At 39.6% G+C, this 22194-nt stretch overlaps 1 protein-coding gene across 1 annotated transcript in view; it reads left to right on the top strand.

Annotated features, from left to right (window-relative positions):
* PTPN11 (protein tyrosine phosphatase non-receptor type 11) overlaps positions 1 to 22194 on the top strand; it is an 811421-nt gene that overhangs the window by 325855 nt on the left and 463372 nt on the right. The window contains 1 exon segment of the mRNA XM_044069754.1: positions 14847 to 15001. Coding sequence (XP_043925689.1) covers positions 14847 to 15001 — 155 coding nt within the window.

Raw genomic sequence — 22194 nt, 5'->3', positions numbered from 1 at the left:
GATTGGAATCTTTATTATGGGCTTAAAAAGCTTACTCTTTCGCAGCTGAACCAGCTCATCAGGCTGAATTGGGGTTCTTGACATAAAAAACTGTTTTTATCATTGCTCTGACTTCTGCTAGAAGAGTATCTGAGTGGCAAGCTGTTATGGTGAATCAACCCTACCTCATTTTCCACAAGGGCTGGCTTTCTTTGAGAATGCCTATGTGGAAAGTGGTCTGAGTGTATCTTGAGGCAATTAGTCTCTTGTCTTTTTCCTGAAATTAAAAAACAAGGGAGTAAAACTCTGGATGTCCACTGGCAGATCAGGTACTACCTAGGTAAAACTCTGTCTTCCAGTAAAGCTGATCAGCCGTTTGCCATCTGAAGGTAAGCAGAAAGAACAACCAGTGTCAAAACAAACAGTTTGAGGTGGTCTTCAAATTTTTTTTTTCCCTACTTCCACCATAATAAGCCACTTCAAGCAGCATTGGAGTCCATTCCACTAGGGCTTTGGCTTCTTTGGTGGCTTTCTAGAAAGAGGTGAACTCCCAAGTATTCTGTGGACAGCAATTTTGTCCTCCGTGTATACTTTCACAAAGCACTTCAAATTGGATTCATTTTCCAGTTCAGGAGCAGGCTTCCCTAGGACCATTCTACATGGCCATCTGAATTCTTGATTTATTTCCTTCTTGCATAGTTTCTAAGCTATACTAATTCCAAATTGCTTGGGCTACTGCAACAGTGATCTAATATTAAGCACAGTACAGTTGTAAGTAAACTTACCGTAACAGTAGATGATCTAGTAGATACGGTTGCACTAGCCTTCTCCTTTCACCATTCCCTTCTTATGGTGCTTTTTTGTATTGCCAGGGTATGGATGTATATAGGTTCTCTCTTCGTACATTTCCTAGCATTTTTCCTTTCCAAGCTGCACTTTCTTTCCTTTTTTGGGACAAGAAAGCTCTGAAACTTTAATGCTCTGTCTTTTTATGTGGAGCTTCTCTCAAACTGTTGATAGATCATGTAGGGGTGCATTTTATTTTTGAAATGCTGGCCAGTGAGAGTGAGGTAGGAAACCAAATAGCTTTGGCTACTGCAATAGTGATCTATTAGAATGTCTTCAGATATGGTAAGTTTACTTACACTGCTGTACTTTACTAGGCATGCAGTCCAGGAGACCATTGAGGAACCTAGCCTAAACTCAGTTGCTGTAAAGCAGTGTCTGGCTGTTTAGACTTGCTCAAGGTCACACATTAGGCAAATGAAGAATGAGGGCATTGGTAAATGGTCAGTCTGTCTGAGGAAGTCCCTGTAAGTGGGAAGAAAGCGCAAAACCATTTGTGAATAAAGATTGTACTCTTCAGTTGCTGTGTCGTGCAGTGCTTGTGTGGTTCTCCAGTTTTTCAGTTGGTTGAGAAGAATGTGTACCCGTCCCAGGTGGAGGGTGTTGATGATGTTGTCTTAGGCTTATCATAGACCAAAGAGGGGAGTTGCCCTCTGACATATCAGTGAGCTTGGGAGGTGGGACAGGGAAGAGGGTAGGGCATCTAAAAGAAACTCCCCAGGGCACTGAGCTTCCCAGGATGTACAACTGGCACCATTGATATCGAAGTAAGCCCAGGGGAGGGGATAGATGACTATTTGGTAGAACTGGCATGGATGTGTGGGGCACTGGGATCCAGGCTGGTGAAAATGTCCCAGGGAAGACCAAAAAATGGAGGGAATACAGAGCAGATCATACTAGTGACTATCCAAACATAATCTGACCTGAGAAAAAAAAAATAATCTGAATATTTGTAATTCGCCATTTATTATTTTTTTGTAATTTAGATTAACTTCTTTTTTTTTTTTTTTTTAATCAGAAGTTTTTTTTTTGGCAGAGTTAATTAAAATAGAATATCTTAAAGCTGGTCTGTGAAGATGTAAAGGGATTGCTTATTGTGCTGTGAGTATTAATGTTGAAATCTTCTCCATTAATGAAGGCTTGTTTTAGTTTATAAATATACACAATATTTTTAAGCTGTAAAATTGGCAATATTCACTTGGTAGCAGTAGATGCAAAATATGTTTGCCTCTGTGTCCTTAAGGACCATGCACAAGATATTTTATTAATTCAGTCTCTAATGATTTGCTTAGTCCATTTCATGGTCATAAGGAAGCTTCAAGGCATGCGTCACACATTGATACATACCACATGCACATGGAGGCAGTTTGTAGAATAGTGACTTTTCTTATGGTGTGCCAGTACTGGAGGAAACTGCAACACCTTCTGATAATCCACATAGATGCTATAAGGACATCAGACTCCACATTGAAGGCAACCCCATCTGTGAAGTTGACTGGATAGCCAGCCACTGTACGGTGCCTGTACTAACCACCTCTGAAGCCCTAAAGCTGCATTTAAAGCCTTTGTTGAGATTGCATTACCTTCCAAAAAATTCTAAATTCATAAACCATTTAATGTTGTCTGTTGAATAATCTCTACACCAGAGAATATGACCAGAACATCATTTAGTGAGCATTTAATTTTCCTGTATGTGTACACATTGTGCCACCATAAAGATTATATAATAGTATAATTTAGCAAGCATGACTACCATTGTAACTATCTCACTGACAGCACACCCCTGAAATCTGATCTGATAGACGGAGCTAGGAATCTTTGTCTACAGCAAACAGCCCTTAATCATCAGGTATCCAGTATTGTAAGGAAGTCAGTTTTTCCATCTCACAGCTTACATCTAAAGGTGTGGTATCTAGGTCCAGGGTTGTAATCTTACCACTGTACTCCTCTGTCATTAGGCCACTGGTTGAATGCAATACTTCTTTTGGTATGTATTTATCCAAGCACTTACCACTACTAGAATGCCTACAGTGCTTCCTCACTACAAAAAAAAAAAAAAAAAAATCGGCTTAAATCCTAAAAATTATGCAGTCCATCTGTGGTGTCCCCTCTCTGGGCCAGTAATCGAGCCTGAATCCTCACCACTGACACTGGAGAGGGACGTCCACTTGGAATAAAAATAGATGCACACAATATTTTCAGATGTAGCTCTCTGCATTAAGCACAGTTTCCCTTAAGAGCACAGAGGCAACACACTCAGTCTCAGGGGTCTTGGGTGAGCGAAGGGTGGCGTTCTTTTACCTCTGAACTGCTTTTTTTTTTACAGTGTGGACTGAACGCTATTTTACATTTTAAGCAGTCTCCCGGGTCTGGATTTCTCTGTTTCCCTCATGGTTCCCAGTAAGACACCCCACTGGCACAGCTATAGAGTCCAGTCCTTAGTCAAGTGTCCAAGCCAAGTCCTCCAGCACCTTCTCTGTGAAACCAGCTGACACACTTGAGATTTTATTTACAGACAGACACACACACACACACAGATTTACTAGGTATATGCCCCCTTCTCCCCAGACTATAAGGTAGTTACTGGCACCAAACACTTCAAAGCCACCTACTCTAAGGCTTTTACAAGGGTACCCAATTATACTGAGTGAGATTAATTCGTACAAATGGTAGGTTTTTGACCAATACAGTAAGGCTTTCAGGAGTGGCCACAGTCACCAAATAGATATGGGTACTCTCAAATGTTAAAATATTCTCTAAAGGACCAGCCACATTTAAAAGTTTAAATATTTTTAATAATATATAATAAAAGAATGTGAAAATACTAAATATTTATTTACAATAAACAACAGAGTTTCAGTCACAGGAAGTATTAAAATAACACATGAATAGATTCACACAGATAAATAACAGTACTTAACTAATCTCACTATATTTTCCTGACTGATGTAAAGAATTACTATTCCCTGGTCATTTACTGGAACAAGGCAAGAGGAAGTGGGTGAGAGATCCCTCTATTTCAGGTTCCAAAAATAGAGTGCTCAGAGTCTTCAGTCTCATCTAGTATTTAAGTATCATTTTTGCCTTGGATTACAGAATGACGTCATCATTTGACTTCTGGTTCCCATACTACCGTTTTGGGTAGAAGCTGTCAGGACTTAGCATATGTGTTAATACACACAAACGCATACCTTTGCTAAGATCTGCTGCAGCTTCTGGAAATCATAAAACAATTTCAAACTTCTACCCTTCCAGAGTAGCAATTTAGTTCACTGCTAAAGACAAGACTGAAGGCTTCCTAGTACTTGTTTTCCCAGACATTTTGTCTCTGGCTGAAGTTCGAACTGTACGATACAGTCTTATGGCTTACATTGTCTTTTAATTTCTTACTATTTTTCAAGGTTAGCTGGACTGAGATTAACCTCTTCTACTCCTGTATCCTCTGTTAACATACATATATTTCCTCGGTTACCACAGTAAAGTGTGATATAAATGTATACTACTATTCTGTCCAGCAGGACACACTGTTAATACATTTTTGACACAAGCAACTTTGCAAGTACATTTTCAACACAAGCATCTGTACAAATCAGTTTAATATAAAAATGACATACAATTCTTTCAAAATTCCAGCTAGCTGTGCTGGCGTATGTTACACATCTACTGCCTTGCTTCTCTTGGCATAGCTGACAATACCTCACATCGTCGCACCTTCTCAAAACGTTGTCCCTCTTTTCAGTATGATATAGGCTACTAACAGGCAACATCTGTCTCGTGCATAGAGCCTCAGTACACCAAGCCCTGTGAGACCAATTACACATTCGCTAGTCCAGTGGTCATATAAGCACCCAGTCAAGGAATGTCAATCGCTCTTGCAACAAAATAGGACATGCTTGAGAGAATACTACTACTGTGGAACCTTTTTCTTCTCCACAGAAAACGAAGTACTTCTCTTTTGCTGTATAAACAAAATTTGAATGACTGGATGAGAAACTATAAATCCCCCCACCCCCAGTTTACAATCCACAGCCCTTATGTAAAGGGTTAACAAGTAAATGCCCCAGCATATCCTTATTCTGCCTGCCTCTGGGTTATTCATAAAATATAAGGCTAAGAAACTAGCACAGGAATGCAAGTCTAAACTTGACATCTTCACAGTTCAATAATGGAAGTCCTTGTGAAGGCTGTAGTTAAATAATCTGTCTTTAAGATTGCATTAACTCCCAAAAATGTATAAATTCGTAAACCACTTAACATTGCTCAATGTTGGGTGTTTGCTCATCTTTACACCAGAGGATGTGGACAGAATCAGTTGCTGAGCATTTTATTTTCCTATGTGTATGCATTTGTACTTCCCTTTATATTTAAATTTTAAAAGTGCAAAAAATGTGCTGTTTTAAAACTTAAAATCCCCATCCCCAAAATATTTTAGGAATGTACAGTTTGCTGGTGCTGGCAATATAATCACTGTAAAGAAACTAAGACAGCCGTAAAATAAAACCAAATGTGAGATGCCAGTGTTAACATGCTATCTCACTTTCCTCATTGGGATATAGCAACTGGTCAAGTCTGCCTAATCCTACTTCTGTTGTTGTTTCTAGACATATGTTTGGATACGTCCATTGTTAAGTCTTACTTGTGACAGTCATTCAGACTGCCATATGGGGAACGTGCTCCAGTCCTTGGGAACAGTTGTCCCTTGCACAGTGAAAACATGACTGGTCACTGGCTGCAGTTAAGTTATCAGTATGGCTCTTTAGAGAGAAACACTTCACGTGTGTGAGGGAAACAAATTAAAATGTTCATTTTGGACATTTTTTTCTTTCACTTTATCGCAATCAAATATCAGAAGTTATGCAGGCAGAGATTTTTTTCCTCTATGTTCTTTGCCCTTGTGATTACTAACCATGAATCCTCTTACAAATGGACTTGAATCCATTTTGTTCTTCAGTGGTGAGGAGTCTCCAGAACTTTGAAGACAAGAACCATCTGAAGGGTTCACATTCATGCAGCTGAGGGTTGCATGTGTCCTCACCAGCATCTTGGCTGTCAGGAAATTTGAATGGTCTGCCCCCCATTTCCTGCGTAGGGGACAAGCTACCCACATCCTAGTGGTGGAGCCTACAGTGCCATCACCCTACAAGTATATGCCCCCATGCTTTCACTATTGAGCGTTGTCACCAGCTAGTGGTTTAGTGGGCTGAAAGCCCATCCCAGGATGCCTGCACAGTGCACTCCTCCTCAGAGGAATTGGGGGCACTGCATCCTACTGCTCTCACCCCAGGATGAATGCACCCATCCTCCCCTGACAGTTCCAAATGCCTAATCTGCCAAATGAACTCTAGTCACGGGTCATAGTCTGGGCTTTATATCTCTCTCATCATTGGAGCTGGCTGCAAAAAAAAAAATTATCACAGTTAAATGATTACCAGTGGAGGGCAGTGTGTGTCTGAGGCCAACAATCTGAACTACATGCATGTCTGTGGCTGTTTCTTTCAGTTAATCTCAGCCACACATCTGAGGTTTACCCTTTCAGAAATCTTTTTTTTTTTTTTTTTTGGTAGGGGCGACAGTCCATATGTAAAAGCTATTTATCTAACCTGGTTGTCTTTGAAAAAAGTTTACTACAGTACTTTGACTAAAATTTATTTGACTTGATCACATTTTAACATCTGGGATGCACTATGCCAGATGGTGATTATTCTTGGGGATGGGATCAGAGTGTATTTGAAAGCAACTGATACGTCAGTTTGGCTTAAGTACTCTCTGAATCCACATATGTAATGATATATGTGTTTTAGAACAAGTTGAGGTATACAAGTATGATCAGAATTTCTGTTGATCAGACTTTAGAATCATTTGGATGGGGGGGGGGGGTAGGAAGGCATTCTGCATGTGAGAGAAACTGACTGACAATCATACTTGAAAGGGGCAAAAGGCAAAGTTAAGTTTGTGTAAATCCAACTTAAGTAGTTTGCTGTGGGCAGCATTTTTCACTTGATTACCATCAAATATCAATCAGGAGCATACCAAGTTAAGAGTTTTAATTTAGAGGCAGGCTGTGTTTTAAAGGTGGTTTTGTCTGTTTCTGGCTGGGAGCAAATCATACGTAATTCAGAGCACTGGCTTTTGGTCTCACCACAGCTCCCCGGATGTTCACCAAGATTTATAGTAGTGGTAGCAGCTCATCTACAACTGATGAAACCCAGGTCTTCCCACACTTAGACAATTAGCTTCTAACTGCTACCTCCAAGGATCTACCATTGCAGCTCCAAACATTCTTTCTCAGTTTTGTAAGCCAGTTGGTAATAGTCAACCAGATGAAGAGCAAACTGCCTCCTATGCAGAATGTAGAAATGTATAGGATGCCAGATAGACAAAGTTTAGCAAATTACAAAATTCCTTGTTGCAAGAAGTCTACTCAAGAATCATGGCTTTTCAAGCGATGCGACATCCACGTCCAGTGCAAGACTCATTCTCTGTCTTTCAAGGCTGATGGCCTCTGCTGTTACATTGCTCCCATTAGCAAGATATAGAGTCCAGCAGTGAACACTGGCTGTACAGTGGCCACAGGAGTTTCACACCGGAATCCATTTTAAGTATGCAGGAGCATAGGTTGGTGAATTAGGTCTCCATTGATAATGCAAGGTGCAACTTTTAGTTCACTTGCTCACAGGGCCACAGTCACCATAGACGCTTCCCTTCAGGGGGAGGTGCATTTCGAAGGGAAGACATTTTAAGGGATGTGGTCATCAGTGGAGGCCAAACTTCTCATCACTGCCTTGGAGATGACAGCAGTCCTCCTTGCTTTGCATGCTTTTCAGGACCTCCTACTCAAGGGTGTAATTTCCATTCACGCAAATAACATGTTAGTGGTATGGTACATCAACAAGAAAGGTGGAACATGTTCATACTGTCTTTGCCAGGAGGCCATGTGAGTGTGGCAGTGGTTGATGTTTTTACACTGCTTGCGAGTGGCAGTGTACATTCCTGGAAGTCCAATTTACTACTGCACAGGTTGAGCAGGAGTATCCTGTTACTTCATGAATGGTCTTTCAAACAGACAGTGGCAACAGATATCTTCAGCCACTTCCTACCTAAACAACAAATGCAGCAATTAATTTGTCCTCGCCACTCCACATGGACAGTCACGGAGAGATGCTGTAGTACACATTTGGCCCCAGGTCTGCTTTACGCCTTCCTCCTCATTCCCCTTTTCACAAAATTCATTCAGAAAGTCATAAGGTGCAAGACCAAAGTAATCCTTATTGCTCCATTTTGGCATCTGCAGGTATGGTTTTCCTTCGTTCGGCCTCACCTACTGCACCCAGTGTGGGTATCTGTTCTCATTCTGTATCTGCTCAGTCACCAATCCGGGGTGCCTCCACTGGACTAAGTCCCTGAATCTAACTACATGGTTTCTTCAATTTTAAGGTAGTCAGAGATGCCAGGCTTTCCTCTAGAGTAGTCCATTAATTTCTTCATCTCAGAAGGAGGCAGCCAAAAAGATTTACAAGAGCAAATGGAAAATATTTTGTATTTGGTTTTGGACCCTTTCTCAGCCCCTGTCTCAGAGATACTGGATTTTTTTTCAGACCTTCTTCTGCAAGGTTTCTGTTACCACACTACAGAATTCCAATTGGCCACCATCTCAGTTTCACACAGGACATAATGATTCATCTATTGCATCACTTAGGGTGATCTAAGCTTTCCTTAAGGGAAAGTTCTTAATGAGACCCCCTGCTCAAAATCCAGTCCCACCATGGGACGCCACAGTCTTGCTCCAGTCATTGAGTCAAAAACGCTTTGAAACCTGTAGCATTAACAGATTTTAAGTGTCTTTTATGGAAGACTATTTTTCTGATTGCCATAATTTCAGCAAGACAAGTTTCAGAGCTGCAGGCACTTCCATGTATGCCATCCATTCTTATTTTTCACAAGGATAGAGTTTCACTCAAAAAAGTCCTTCCTTCCAAAGTAGTCATCCAAAGCAAACTTAAATCAACACATTGACTTGCCTGAATTCTTTAGAAATTTTTCTACCGGGCACATCCTCCATACCATAGATGTACATAGACAACTCATATTTTTATTTTGCAAACGACATTAGAAAATCAAACCAGATCTTTATCTCCTTTTCCAAAGCAAAAGTAGGATAACAAGTGTCAGAAGTCACTCTCTTTATATGTGGTAAGCAGATTGCATTTCCTTTGTTTACAAAGGATGATTGTTGACTCTGCATTCAAAGCCCTAAGGCTCACTCTGCCAGAGTGATGACCACTTAGTACAGTCAGTGACACCTATGCAGCAGCAACTTGGTCAACAGCTCACAACTTTGTGTCTCATTTCAAATTGGATGTACAGTCTAGACCGTGCGCATCTTTTGGCTCTGCCATTCTTGGGAATGTCCTTCCTTGAGTCCACCCAGGCCCTTTTTAGGCAGCTTGGGAATCTGTCCTAAACATTGAATTGGATGAAAATAGACATCTGATATGAACGTTGTGTACTAACCCTATCGATAGATCCTTGTTGTCCTATTTTCATCTGGTTCAACATCCGTTCCCCCTTCCAAATTGCCATTTTACATTTTCTGAGGCTCGATCAGACATTGACTGGACCTGGTCTGTTTTTTGTTCCGCATATCATTCCATAGTGGTGAATGTTGTGGAGTCTCTCTTTATTCCACTTTATAGTTATTAGGGATATGATGAAAATAGTCAGCAAACTCAATCTGAGGTAAATCAGCTAGGGAATTGTGGATAAGGGACGAGTGCTAGCTCTTGGATCCAGTACTCTGGTAGATGGCACTGAGGGCTGGATTGGACAGATCCATCAACCCCAAACATTGAACCAAACAAAAATAGGACAACATGAATCTATCGTTATGCTAAGTACATAACTTTTGTTAATTTTGTAAAATGAACTAAAATGCATTAGTGTGGTCAGAAGTTCTTCCATTTGATCAGACAGGTGTCAGAGGTGTGTCCAGTCAGCAAGGAGATTTTTCTTGGGATTTTGAGGTGATAAAGACAGACATTTAAATGAATGTAATCAACAACTACTCTTGGTTGATTACAGTTTAACTGTCAGAGATGTAAGGGTCAATAAGTGCATTTTATGGAGCCAGACTTTCAGCTACCTGCACCAAAAACCCTGACTGATTCTGTGACCGTAATTTGACTAGCTAGAGGAGTCGGGTTAGGGTGATGGAGTGAAGGGTCATGGCCTACTTGTTTCTTCCATGGTGTGGTGAAAGTAGCATGCATTTGGTGGAACATTAAGAAAGTGCACTCTCCCTAATGGACACTAGAGAGAGTCTTGGGGTGGGAGTGAGGTTGGGTTGCAAGAAATGTACAAAATGTGTAAATTTTAGGACGAACCCAAGCATACAACAATTTTGTTGTAGAACTTGCAGTGGTCTCCTTGGATGGTGTAAGGGGCACTAAACTGGAATGTCGCCTTGAGATGTCTGCATTATGATGCAGAGGGTAAGATCTTGAACAGATTTGGAAAGAAGTTATAGCTCTATCAACTTAGTTATTCAGCAAACTGACGAACAGGGCAAAGTTTTAAGAAACAGGGTAACTAAGGTCAAAACACAAAAGCCTGCCCAGCAGATGAACACAAATAACCAAGAAAGAAACTGTGCTAGCTACAAAAGCCTGTTAGGGGTTCCAAGAAAACAAATAGTTGTCCAGACCTTCAACAACCAGAATGAATTGAGCTCTTTTTATCCTTCTTGAGTTTAGGACTTCATCAGAATTGGAATCCCTTAATGGGCTTTTGTAGCTAGCAGAGTTTCTTTCATGGTTATTGGTAACTAAGTTCATCCTGACAGCTCACAAAGTTATAACCACACCATAACATATGGTTGCAGTGGGTTAAGCACTTGTGCCACTGCTGTTGTCTCATGCTTTAATAGTCTGGAGATATGCCTAGCTATTGTTCCATCTTTTTTCTGATGACATGAAAGCAGACGTTCTGTAATGCTGCTGTATAGAGAGCAATGTATTGTGGTCCTATATATATATATATATATATATATATATATATATATATATATATATATATATATATATATATATATATATCCACGTTTTCATAATCTATTAAATTTTAGGATTCAGAAATAATCCATGAGAAGTATTTTCATACATAGCTAGGTGCACAGGAAGTCTCTCCTCTCAACTAGATAAGAGACTTCCATCATAAATGAAGGTGGAGTTAAGAGGAAGACTACCTGTTTTGTATACAACTAACATAATTGCCGAGCAGGGGCATCTGGCCTGAAGCAGAGTCTGTTCGACCCTCGGATCCAACTTGGACGCATTTTTTCAGACTTGGATCCTAGTCTCTAGCTCCTGTCTCTACCCGTAATGTCCTACACACACTGCAGCTTCCTCAGATCTCTTTTGCTGCCGAGCTGCTGCAGTGCAGATTCCTGTTCTCTTACTTTTTCTTGTTGTGCGATAAGTCAAGTTTTTTTTTATGAAGTTGATATTATTTTTGTAGTCCCACATTTTAAGGTATCTTTTTGCTCCTTTTCTTATCCTCCCCTCCCTTCTGTTTTTGCAGATGTTTGGGACATATTTGTTCTTCCCTTCCTTCCTTTTTCTCTTTGAACGGCGGGGACTTCTGCCTTTCTATTTTTCTCTATTGTGGGTGTTAAAAAGAAAATTATATATATATATTTATATATATATATATATATATATATATATATAGATATATAGATATATAGATATAGATATATATAGATATATGTATGTATATTTTTTTAAACAGGTTTATGCTAAAGTATATATATATATATATATATATATATAACTGTTTTTCTCCACTACCATTGATCCCAAAGTTTCTGCAGAAAGAAGGCTGAAGAGTTTAGTAACCCTCATTGACCCCCCCTACTAGCCTCCTCTGGTATAGTTCTCCTTTGTCTGATCTCATCTGAAATGTCCCCCATGGATTCTGGAACCCAGACAGGACCTCCTCTCTCATCCTTTAGGGAATCAAAATCTCAATCTACTTACCCTCAAACTGACTGCTTGGTATCTCCTTTTCCAGTAATTCTATGAAGGTCCAGGCTTGCTTCCCCTGTTTGAGACCGTCTTAGCTTCTCAGAAAGTGTCTACTAAAAAAGTGTACTAAAGCAAATGGAAAAGATTTGTCATTTGGGCATCCAAAGAGAATATCAATCCTTTCTTACCCCCCAGTTTCAGCCATCTTTCTCCTCCTTACTTCTCTCTTCAAGGAGGGACTAGTTTTTCCACTGTAAGACTTCAGATGGCAGCCATTTGTATTTTTCATTCAGGAGATGATTTTGGTTCCCTTGCTACATGTAAATTGTGTAAGGCTTTCATGAAAGGGATTTTTCTGCTTCAACTCCTGATGTAGGATCCTACCCCACTGTGGGACCTACCTGTTATTCTTCAGGGACTAATGCAAAAACCCTTTGAACCAGTGAAATGATTTTGAAATGAAATTCCTTTCTTGGAAAACCATCTTTTTGGCAGCTATCACATCAGCAAGAAAAATTTCTGAACTTCAGGCCTCATCTTCGAAACCACGTTACATTTTTTGTAAGGATAAAGTATCTCTCCATACCAGTCTATTAATTTGTTAGTCTTTTTTCCAAATTATTTTAACAAGGACGAATATATTTTGCATTTGCTTGATATTCATAGCTGCGGTTCTACCTTCATAGAGCAAAACAATGTAGAAAGTCTGCCAGCTGTTTTTCTCACTAAGCCGCCTAGGTCAAGCAGTCTCCAAGGTTACATTGGCTGAATGGATTACTGACTGTATTTTACTAATTTACCTAAAAATAGATTGACCTTGCCTTGCCTTCCTAAAGCTCATTCTGCTAGATCTATGGCTACATCATCTGTTTTATCCTCCAGAGTGTCGATGATGACATTTGTGCTGCAGCCTCTTGGTCAGAGACTCATACCTTTGTGACACATAAAGTGGACATTGTTTCCAGAATTATTGCGTGTTTTGGTTTAACACTGCTCTGGCATATCCTTCCTTGAGGTCACCTGAAAGTAATTTAGCTGGGAGCTATGACACAATAGTTAGGAAGAATGAAAAGGACAACGCCAGATTTAGAAGTTGTGTGTATCATAAATTGGCATCTGCGCTGTCCATTTTCATTCCTCCTTGCCTTCCTTCCCAACCATTCCCCATCCTCTTGACTTCTAGAGGAAGTTTTGGATTTACAGGAACTTTTGCATTCCTGGTTTGAGCCTCTGATTTCTTTTTGTTGTCTATGCTCTCTCTATTCTGTAAGCATTAAGGCAGCAAACTCTATTTGAGGAAGTTACAAAGAGTGTAGGGCATTGTGGGTAGAGGGAGGAGCTCGAGACTAGGAACCAAGTCTGAAAAAATGTGACCGAGTTGGCTCACAGGGTCATATCTGTAACCCATTAGTGAGGAAGAATGAAAATAGATAAAACAGATGCCAAGTTATGATAAGTACATAACTTCTAATTCTGTTTCCTTTTCCATTACATTGTTTAATTTTTAACCAGTAGCTATATGTGCAAAAGCTTGATTATAGTTTAAAGTTAAAAATAAAATAGGCTAAATGACTTAAACAAAAAAAAAAACACTTTAAAGAACCTCTGTTAAGCAGTGCCAAAAGGCAGAGCTGTAATAACAGATCTTGCATGGTGCACATCCCTTAGCATGCTGAAAACATGGTCTTTTTCTCAACTTAAGAAATGGCAAGAATACAGAAAATGAATTTAAGTTCTATGTGGCGAGTTCTTCCAGATGATATAGAGGTTGCATTTAAATTTGGATTGGTGAGTACTTAGTATTTGTAAATGTTTGCTCTTTGTCCCTATGAGAAAATGTCCTAGTGCAAACCCTTATTCTGAGACAAAGTTCTGCCTTAAAATGGGCACTGCATTTCCTCTTATCTGTGCATGATGTCTAGCTTGAGTGTTTACAGTTTGCTCCTGTCTGTTCAGGAGAAAACCGTTCATAGGCAACATTTGTCAAACCCATTTTAATCATTGTCGAAGTAGTAGCCTCTTCATTCAGTGCTTATTTAACAATCTTTGAGTGAGGCTGCTTGGTAGTCAGTATGTACTTCTACCAAGCTCTAAATAATGAACAGAATATTCAGCAGTTAGCATGTTTTATCCAGGTAGGCTTGCAGTTGGATTCTGATTTGACTTCTCTCCCATATTACACTGTTTGTAACTTAATGTATCACTTGGGGGACTCTGACCTGTCCGAATTACTGCTATAAGAGCTTTTCTGTCCATCTTCATGTCTTATCCCGCTCAAATTTTGCAGTCTGTCTCCACGCTGCCTTCAAACATGTACATAGTTAACCATCAGCTACTGTTAGTGCTCCTCTATATCTAGGTCCCTGAAGCAAGTTGTTTCCGTTGGACTTATTCCAGTATTCAAGGGGGGGGGATTGCAGTATCTCAGTGAAAGTATTGTTGCTGCCATGGAGGGAATTGTTTAGCCATATTATCCTAATACTGCCCCTGCACACCCAGAAGGCAGCGGGGCAACCATAGAACTGAATATAATACAGAGCTTGTACTTAGTATAGTGGGATCTGCTTAAGAGATGATTTTTGCACTAGATATCTTCTCTTCCTTCAGTACTTACAGAATGCCATGTGCTGCATGGTTTTCTTACTTGGTTAGTAAGTGAATGTATTTCTTGTACGTGTTTGAAATCCTTTACCTGAATGCTCATTTACATTGCAAGCTAGTTTTTTTAACAGTTGTTGAAAGAGATGTATGTTGCCATAAGGGCTCTCTTAATATTATGTAACCACTTCTGAGCACAGAGATGAGCAAGGAATATAAGTATGACTCCACTGAAAAATTTCCCAAGGAACCACAACAGGTGGCATTTTGTTACAGAATCTCTTGAAGATATGATTTTTTGTGGGTGACTCTTGAAATGTTTAATGTATTTTCTGAAAGTGCAGTCATGTCCAGTGTTTGCAAAAAAATATTTTGCTTATTTGATGATTGGATTTATTTCAGGGAAATACAGAGCGAACTGTTTGGCAGTATCACTTTAAAACCTGGCCTGACCATGGTGTGCCAGCAGACCCTGGTGGTGTATTAGATTTTTTGGAAGAGGTTCATCTTAAGCAGGAAAACATCTCTGAAGTTGGGCCTATTGTTGTACATTGCAGGTAATACAGCACAATGAACTTACTGCATTATTTTTTATGCAGTGAACTGATTTTGTTTTGAGGTTAAAAACTGTCCGATTAATCTTTCATTACTTGAGTAATAAGTCTGTGCTCAGAGGGTGAATTTCTCACAGCAAAGTTAAACTAAATGTGTAAGGCATGTTTTAACTGTAGTTATGGATTAAACAGAAGTAAGATTTTCTTCTTGGGCACAATACTGTGTTTTGAGTAGTAGGGCCTTTTCCAATGTGCTTTTTTTTCTTGGCTGTTTACTAATCATTGTGCTATTACAAACATGCTTTGTCTTTGGCATAGGATACTGCATTTTTTTGTGGATATTTTAATACATGTGTTTGCCCACATTGTCTGTTTTTAAAATAAGAAGATTCACTGACATTGGCTGCTGTAGCCATTAAAGAACAAATACTACTCCAGCAAGTTAGAATGGACAAATATCCAAGGGCTGTATTTGTTCAGCATTCTAAAAGAGAATTTGTACTTGAGAAACTGTCCAGGCTGTGCCAAAAGCATTTATAAACTGATTTATATTTAGTTTTTTTGCTTTAGAAGACTGTCACTAAAGTGTTTAGAAATCTTATGAAGACAGTAATCGTTTACAGCTCTTGTCCGCTATACCTGTCAGGGTGTATCTGTGAATTTTCTTGACCACTTATTAATAATCCAGCTGCTGATGGTTCAACAGAATGCCGTTTCCAGCTTCCATGTTTCCCATACTTTTAGAAAATGGGTCTGTTTCATACGCAGATGCTTCACTGGTACTGAATCTTGAGCACATTTACTTTGGTCTGTTCAGAGATAGGTTGATTGAGCTTGTTTTGGATATATTGCCCTCTCCCCAGTACCTTATGTGTTATGACATCCTTAGTAGATGGTTTATTCAGCTAGTGCTACTTCACCATCTTAATTGGTTGACTGTCCGAAATTGATGTCATAGTTTTCTTAGAGGCTGCTGTTTTTTTGTCAGTCAGCTTCTCTCAGCATTTTACTTAAGCATATTTAAATTCTGAAACATTTCTTTCACAACTGTGTATGCTAAGAGTAAACACAAGGAAAACTTGTCTTATACAGGAGCATGATGATCATAGAATATTTGGTAAGGGATTATTTCCTCTTTCCTGCATTGTATTGGAATTAGTTTATCTATTTGAGTAGCATCAGGTTTTGTTAACTAAATAGAGATGGTTTCACATTACTTGTTGCGTATGAGTAAATACAAGTTTTATTTGCATACAAGTGGGTGAACAATTTATGTAGGATTCTCAGGCTGACAGCTGAACTCGTAGTCTTACTTTTAGTCAAAACCGTTAAGATAACTGCTGCAGTTTTTCATTTAGTTTCAGTGGTGTCTTTGATACTTAAGTGGACAAAGTTCAATTTGACACCATCAAAACATTTTTATTTCTTTATAGATCTGTAAGCTGACGTGTGTACCATGTCTTTGACCAGTACCATTTCAAGTGCCATATTTTTTTTTAATTATTATGTAGCATTGATGAATGCTGTATGTGTGATGGATGCATAATTCTATATAGCTTTGCCAATAATGCAGGAAAAAAGTGTGCATGATAGTAACAGCAAGAAACTTTAAGTGGCCTGTATATTTAATGAGAAGGAAGAATTACGGGTTTAACCCAAACCATAGCACAAGGCATCACAGGTTTTTGCATGTTGAAGAAATGAACAGTAATGAAAATATGACCATAACAGTGGACTGTCTTAGGTAGACTGCCTGTGATGATGCTGATTCCATTGTTCTCACCTCTTATGTGAATATGCATTATATATGAAATATTTTGAATATGTTACATTCAGGAGCGGCCTTAGGTCAACTGGTGCCTTAGGCAAAAGGGCTCCATGGTGCCCCCCACCACACCACCTGGTACCCCCATCCTCTTCTACCTGCACCAAATAAACACTGAAAAAGTGCCCCTGCTAGAGCGGCGCCCTAGGCGGTCGCCTAGTTGGCCTATGCCTAAGGCCGGCTATGGTTACATTTTATCCTTGATGTACACTGTTTTGAGTACCTAATGTAATGTTGGCTGTTAACTTGCATTAGGATGTTAGATTTAATTAATTTTGTTGTCTTGGGAGCCTGAAGCTTCACTTTAAAATTGTTCATTGGTTATGACATAGTTGAGTCATACTTTTATAAAAGCCCTTATGGAATTCTGTTTTTGAAACATTATTAAACAGTCATTCATGTGGCAGTTAAGTCTGTGCTTTGCTGCAGATGGTCATTGTAAACTACAGAGTATGTCACCTCTTATTTGACAGGGTAAGTGGTCTACATAAACTTGAGCACTGGGGCACCTGACATAGGCAACAGTTTTAAACATTTCAGTAAAACACTTATGTCTAACTTTTTCTTAAAAATAACTGCATTGACATATCCTTAATACTAAAAAGCAGGCCATAACTTTAAATCACAAAACTGGTCATCCTACCTTAGTGTGTTTCAATGTTTAGTTCTCCAAAAATTTACTAAAAGCTCTGTATTCTAACACAAAATTTATCTTTTTACATTTATTCTTACCATAATTCTTTGTTATAATCAACATCATTGTTAGCAATGCCTAACAATTTCTTTCTCTGTCATATGATATTAAAAAGCCAGCTTAACAAATATTATATTTTCTCAAAACTCTAATCATTATTTTGGCTTCTATCTGAAAATTACTCTGTTTACTACCAGTCTAAGCCTCAAGAATTCCGTCTGTGTAAAGCCCTTGACACTTGATCTGCATGGCTTTGCATAACCTTATTTTCACCCATAAAGTTTCATCTAAAAAATTAATTTTATTAACACTTTTATTCTTAACAAATTTAATTCCCATATCATTGTCTAAAATCCTTAAAAAATCGTTGATTTCATTAGAGTTCCCTTTACACATAAGTAACAGATCATGTGTGTATCTGTAATACTTTATAACCTTATATTTAAAAAAGCCAGTGTTAGACATGTTTTCAGAAAAAAAGCAAATGTTTTGGCATAGTTTGGGACAAAATATGCTTGCATAGCTGTACCTTAAATATGTCTGTGCCAGTTACCTTCAAATACCAAACGCAATATATTTAAACTAAAATCTAAACAAAATGTTTAACAGGAAAATCCCTCAAACACCACAGAATGACCTTCAAAAGTGTCCTTATACCCAGTGCTAGAATATAGACTCTCCACATCCAGGATTACCAACTAATAATAACTAGAATTCCAATTGACATTCTACAAATTCTTAATCAAGTTAACTCCTTCAGGGGGTAACTTTATCACTGAGGGCAATAAAAACATTCAAAAATATTCCATCCTGTTCTAAAAAAATGTCAACCTCTAGTAACAGACCTACCCAGGGTGCTTATGTATATTTTTATATATTTTTGGAAGGCATTATACAGAAATCCTAGGATTAACAACCAGTAACTTAAGCTTCAGTGAGAAATGTATATATATTTCATAATGTATTCTGTTTCTTTAAAATAGACTTCTTTTAATTAGTGTTGTTTATATGACTCTTTATATTTACATTTTTGCCTTGTGTGTTTTTGTTGTTGGTCTTTAACGGCTTGTTGCTGAGGTGCTAGACCAAAACATGTGTTTTGCTTGCATATGTGTGTTTTACAGTTTTAAGCATTTCCTCTAGGGTAACAGTTAAATTATATTACTGAGTTATTAATTTAATTGTCTGACTTTTGCATTATTGTTTATATGTTGGGCAACAGTTGAGCTCTGTAGGTATCTTGGAGATGGTAAAAATTAAAAGTTAAGGTTTTTCACTTCAAGGAGGAATTATTGCTGCTTTTTCACTAAGGAACAAGGATTTTGGTCATCACCCAAGTTGCAAAATAGTTGAGAACTCTCTAAGTCTAAATATTGGCTTTTTGAAGAAGATTTTTATAAACAGTTTTCTGGTCATAAATCTGCAGTACTGCTTTTTAGGAACAGAAGAATTGAGGATGTTCTTTGTGTTTCACTGTTGCAGTCATCACATTTGGGTTGTCTGCTTGCAGTAGCCCTCAGTCGGCCTGATTAACAAAGTCTTGGGTCCTGCGTTGGTTGCTGTCTCTTCTTCCATGACGTCAGGTCGTTAGGGGTATAAAACATGCAGCAGACACCATTACATCAGTTTTTTTTGCCATGTGGTGCCCAAAGCAGAAGCAGTTCGCAGGTGCCGATCGGCCAACTCCTGAAATTTTCATTTTCGTGTTTCAGAACCGATGTCTTCAACTAAACGCTAAGTACCTCATTGGGGAAAGCTTTTTCTTGCTCTAAACTGATGTCCGTAAAAGTTAATAATTGCATTACTTGTGGAAAGCAAATACCCCAAAGATTTTAACTCGTACTGTATTCCTTGCCTAGGCCCTGACCACAACATACCTCGCTGTCGGTTTTGTGCCTTATTTAAACCACGAACTATCTGTCATCTGTATATTTTCGCTTCTAAATATTTTGGAGCTCGGTTCAATTATCCTGATAAGTCTTTGCTAAGCCATCCGACTACCGACATTCCAAATAACGCAAAGATAGACAGAGACAGGCTGCCTAGGTCTGAAGCTGCCGAGACTTCTCCTAAGCCAGTTGCCAGTTCGCCGGTACTCAATGAGGCGCTTTCACAGCCCCTGATGCACGCTGTTTCAGATTCGCAGGCCTCTACTGAGACCCATTCGGAGTCTAGTATGCCACGAGATGTTTCAACTGTGGAGCCTGTGGATGTCTCTACTTTGGATGGGTTCAGAGCCGCTGTGCAGGCACCGGCTTCTGAGGGTGTATTCAGGCCTATGGACTTGCATATTAAATCGACGCCATCTTCTTCAAGGCCTAAAACTCGAACCATGCCTAGAAAAGTGACACCCAGACAGCACGGTCAGGCCTCTGTGCCTAAAAAACAAATAAGAAGAATGACTGAAGACCTTATTACTTTAATTAGGGGAAGCCAGCCTTCCTCCTCTGAGAGACCCAGGACTGAGTATGATACTTCTGACCAGGATTCTGAATTTTCTGTTTCCTCTGATGACCAGGATTTACTCTTATCTACCTATGAGGATTCTGATGCTGAGGACTCTATTCCCCCTGCTTCCCCCCCAGAGGATTTCTGTTTTGGTGAAACCTTGCATACTCTCGGGGAGTATTTTCGTTGGGAAAATCAGGATGTCTCTGATTCTAAAAAAAGGCTTAGGGATTTCTTACTCGTTTAGCCATACCCTCCTGTACTAGACATTGTTGATGATGCCTTTTCGGAATCTAGCTTGGCCCCTGACTCTTTACCTCCTACTCCCAGAAAACCTGACCGATATTACAGGGTCCCTGACCCCACAAGTTCCTTTTTAAAAATCCTACTGCAGATTTTGAGACCATTTCACAGGGTCCCAAGGGCATTAAAGCTACTACTGCCAAAATTCCTACCCCGTCTGATAGAGACTCCAGGGCACTGGATAGATGGGGTAAGAAGGTATACACTTCTGCAGCTTTGGCCATTAGGGCCTTAAGCTGCCAGTTTCATATGTTTAAGTATCAGCAGCATGTTATTGGATTGCTTAAACAGAAAGTGATGCTGATTCCTGATTGTGCGGAAAGTAAGGATTTACAGGATTTACTGCATTCAGCTGAACAAGTTGGAAAGCATACTTTGCAATGTGGTTTTGATTCACTAGAGGCATCTTGCAGGGCTGCTGTAACTGGGTCTGTACTTAGAAGGCATGCTTGGTTTGGGGAACAATCCTTCCTTACCAGATCCTGTTAAAGCAAAATTACTGGATGCTCCCTTAAACCAGGACCGCCTGTTTGGCGACAAGGCAGAAGAAGTTCTTAAAAAGTTGGAGGAAAAAGCTAAATCTATGCAAACTGTTAGATTTTTTTATGAGTACAACTACCAAGGTTTAGTAGGCATTGGCTTTCCAAGAATTGGTCCTTTCCTGCCTCTTCAGACCTTCTCAGTCCAAGCCCAGATCCAGCAGAGCTCCCAGGCTTCAGTCCCAGGGTATGCACAGGACTAAGCAGTGGGGGGCCTCCACTTCCAAACCCATGAGAATAAAACTCCCTCCTATGGTAAATTGTCTCAATGACTTTTGTTTAAAACTTCCAAGCACTTCTCAACTGACTGCCCCTTTGGGGGGAAAGATTGCTCTTCAGGCAAAGAACTGGGAGCTCATTACCCAGGACAAATGGGTTTTAAATAGTGTCCCAGGGATACAGATGTCACATCCACTCGTTACCAACACCAAGCGGGTGGCCAGATCTACCCCCAAAATCAGTGGGCAGAGGCCCAGAAGCAAGTACTTTCTCCCTTAAGCATGGGGCTATTTCATTTGGTACCAGAAGATGAAAAGGGACAAGGTGTCTATTAGAGACTTTTCCTGATACCCAGAAAAGACAATTTATGGCGTCCTATCCTGGACCTGTCTACTCTAAACACCTTTTTACAGATTCCAAAATTCAAGATGCTGACTCTTCACCAGTTGCTCCTTATGCTAGGCAAAGATGCCTGGTTGGCAACACTAGATTTAAAGGAAGCATACCTGCACAATCCCAATCAGGGAGTCTTGCAGAAGATACATATGCTTCAAAGCAGGCTACACGCACTGTCAGTTCTCTACACTGCCCTTTGGCATATCTACTGCACCCAGTGTGTTCACAAAGTGCCTAGCTCCAGTCATTGCATTTTGCAGGCAAAGAAATATTCAAATATATCCATACCTGGACAATTGTTTAATTCTGGCAGAAAGCCAGGACATACTTTTGAATCATTTGGCCTTTGTACAAAGGTTGCTAACCTGTCTGGGGTACACCATAAACGAAAAGAAATCACACCTGGTACCCTGTCAACAAATTATATTCTTGGGAGCAAGCTTGAATGCAACTTCCCAGATGGCTTTTCCTCACGCCAGAGAAACAAATTCATTTGACAACCTACTTCAAACAAGTGGCCACAAAAACCCTGCTATCTGCAAGGCAAATACTGCAAGCCTTGGTTCATGGCCTCCTGCATTCTTGTAATTCCATATGCAAGACTGCATATGAGGAAACTACAATGGTATCTAAAAAGCCTATGGTGTCAACATTCACAGGGTCTAGAAGCAATGATTCCTATCATACCGTGCCTGCACCTAGAGTTCCTTTGCTGGGTAGAGGCTTGTGGCCAAAACAAGGGACTACCATTCACACTACCCCCTGCCACCCA

Source organism: Protopterus annectens, chromosome 4.part0, assembly GCF_019279795.1.
Source record: "Protopterus annectens isolate FY-2018-M chromosome 4.part0, PAN1.0, whole genome shotgun sequence".
NCBI lineage: Eukaryota > Metazoa > Chordata > Ceratodontiformes > Protopteridae > Protopterus > Protopterus annectens.
Note: the sequence above shows the minus strand (reverse complement) of the source record. Positions and strands in the feature narration are given on the sequence as shown.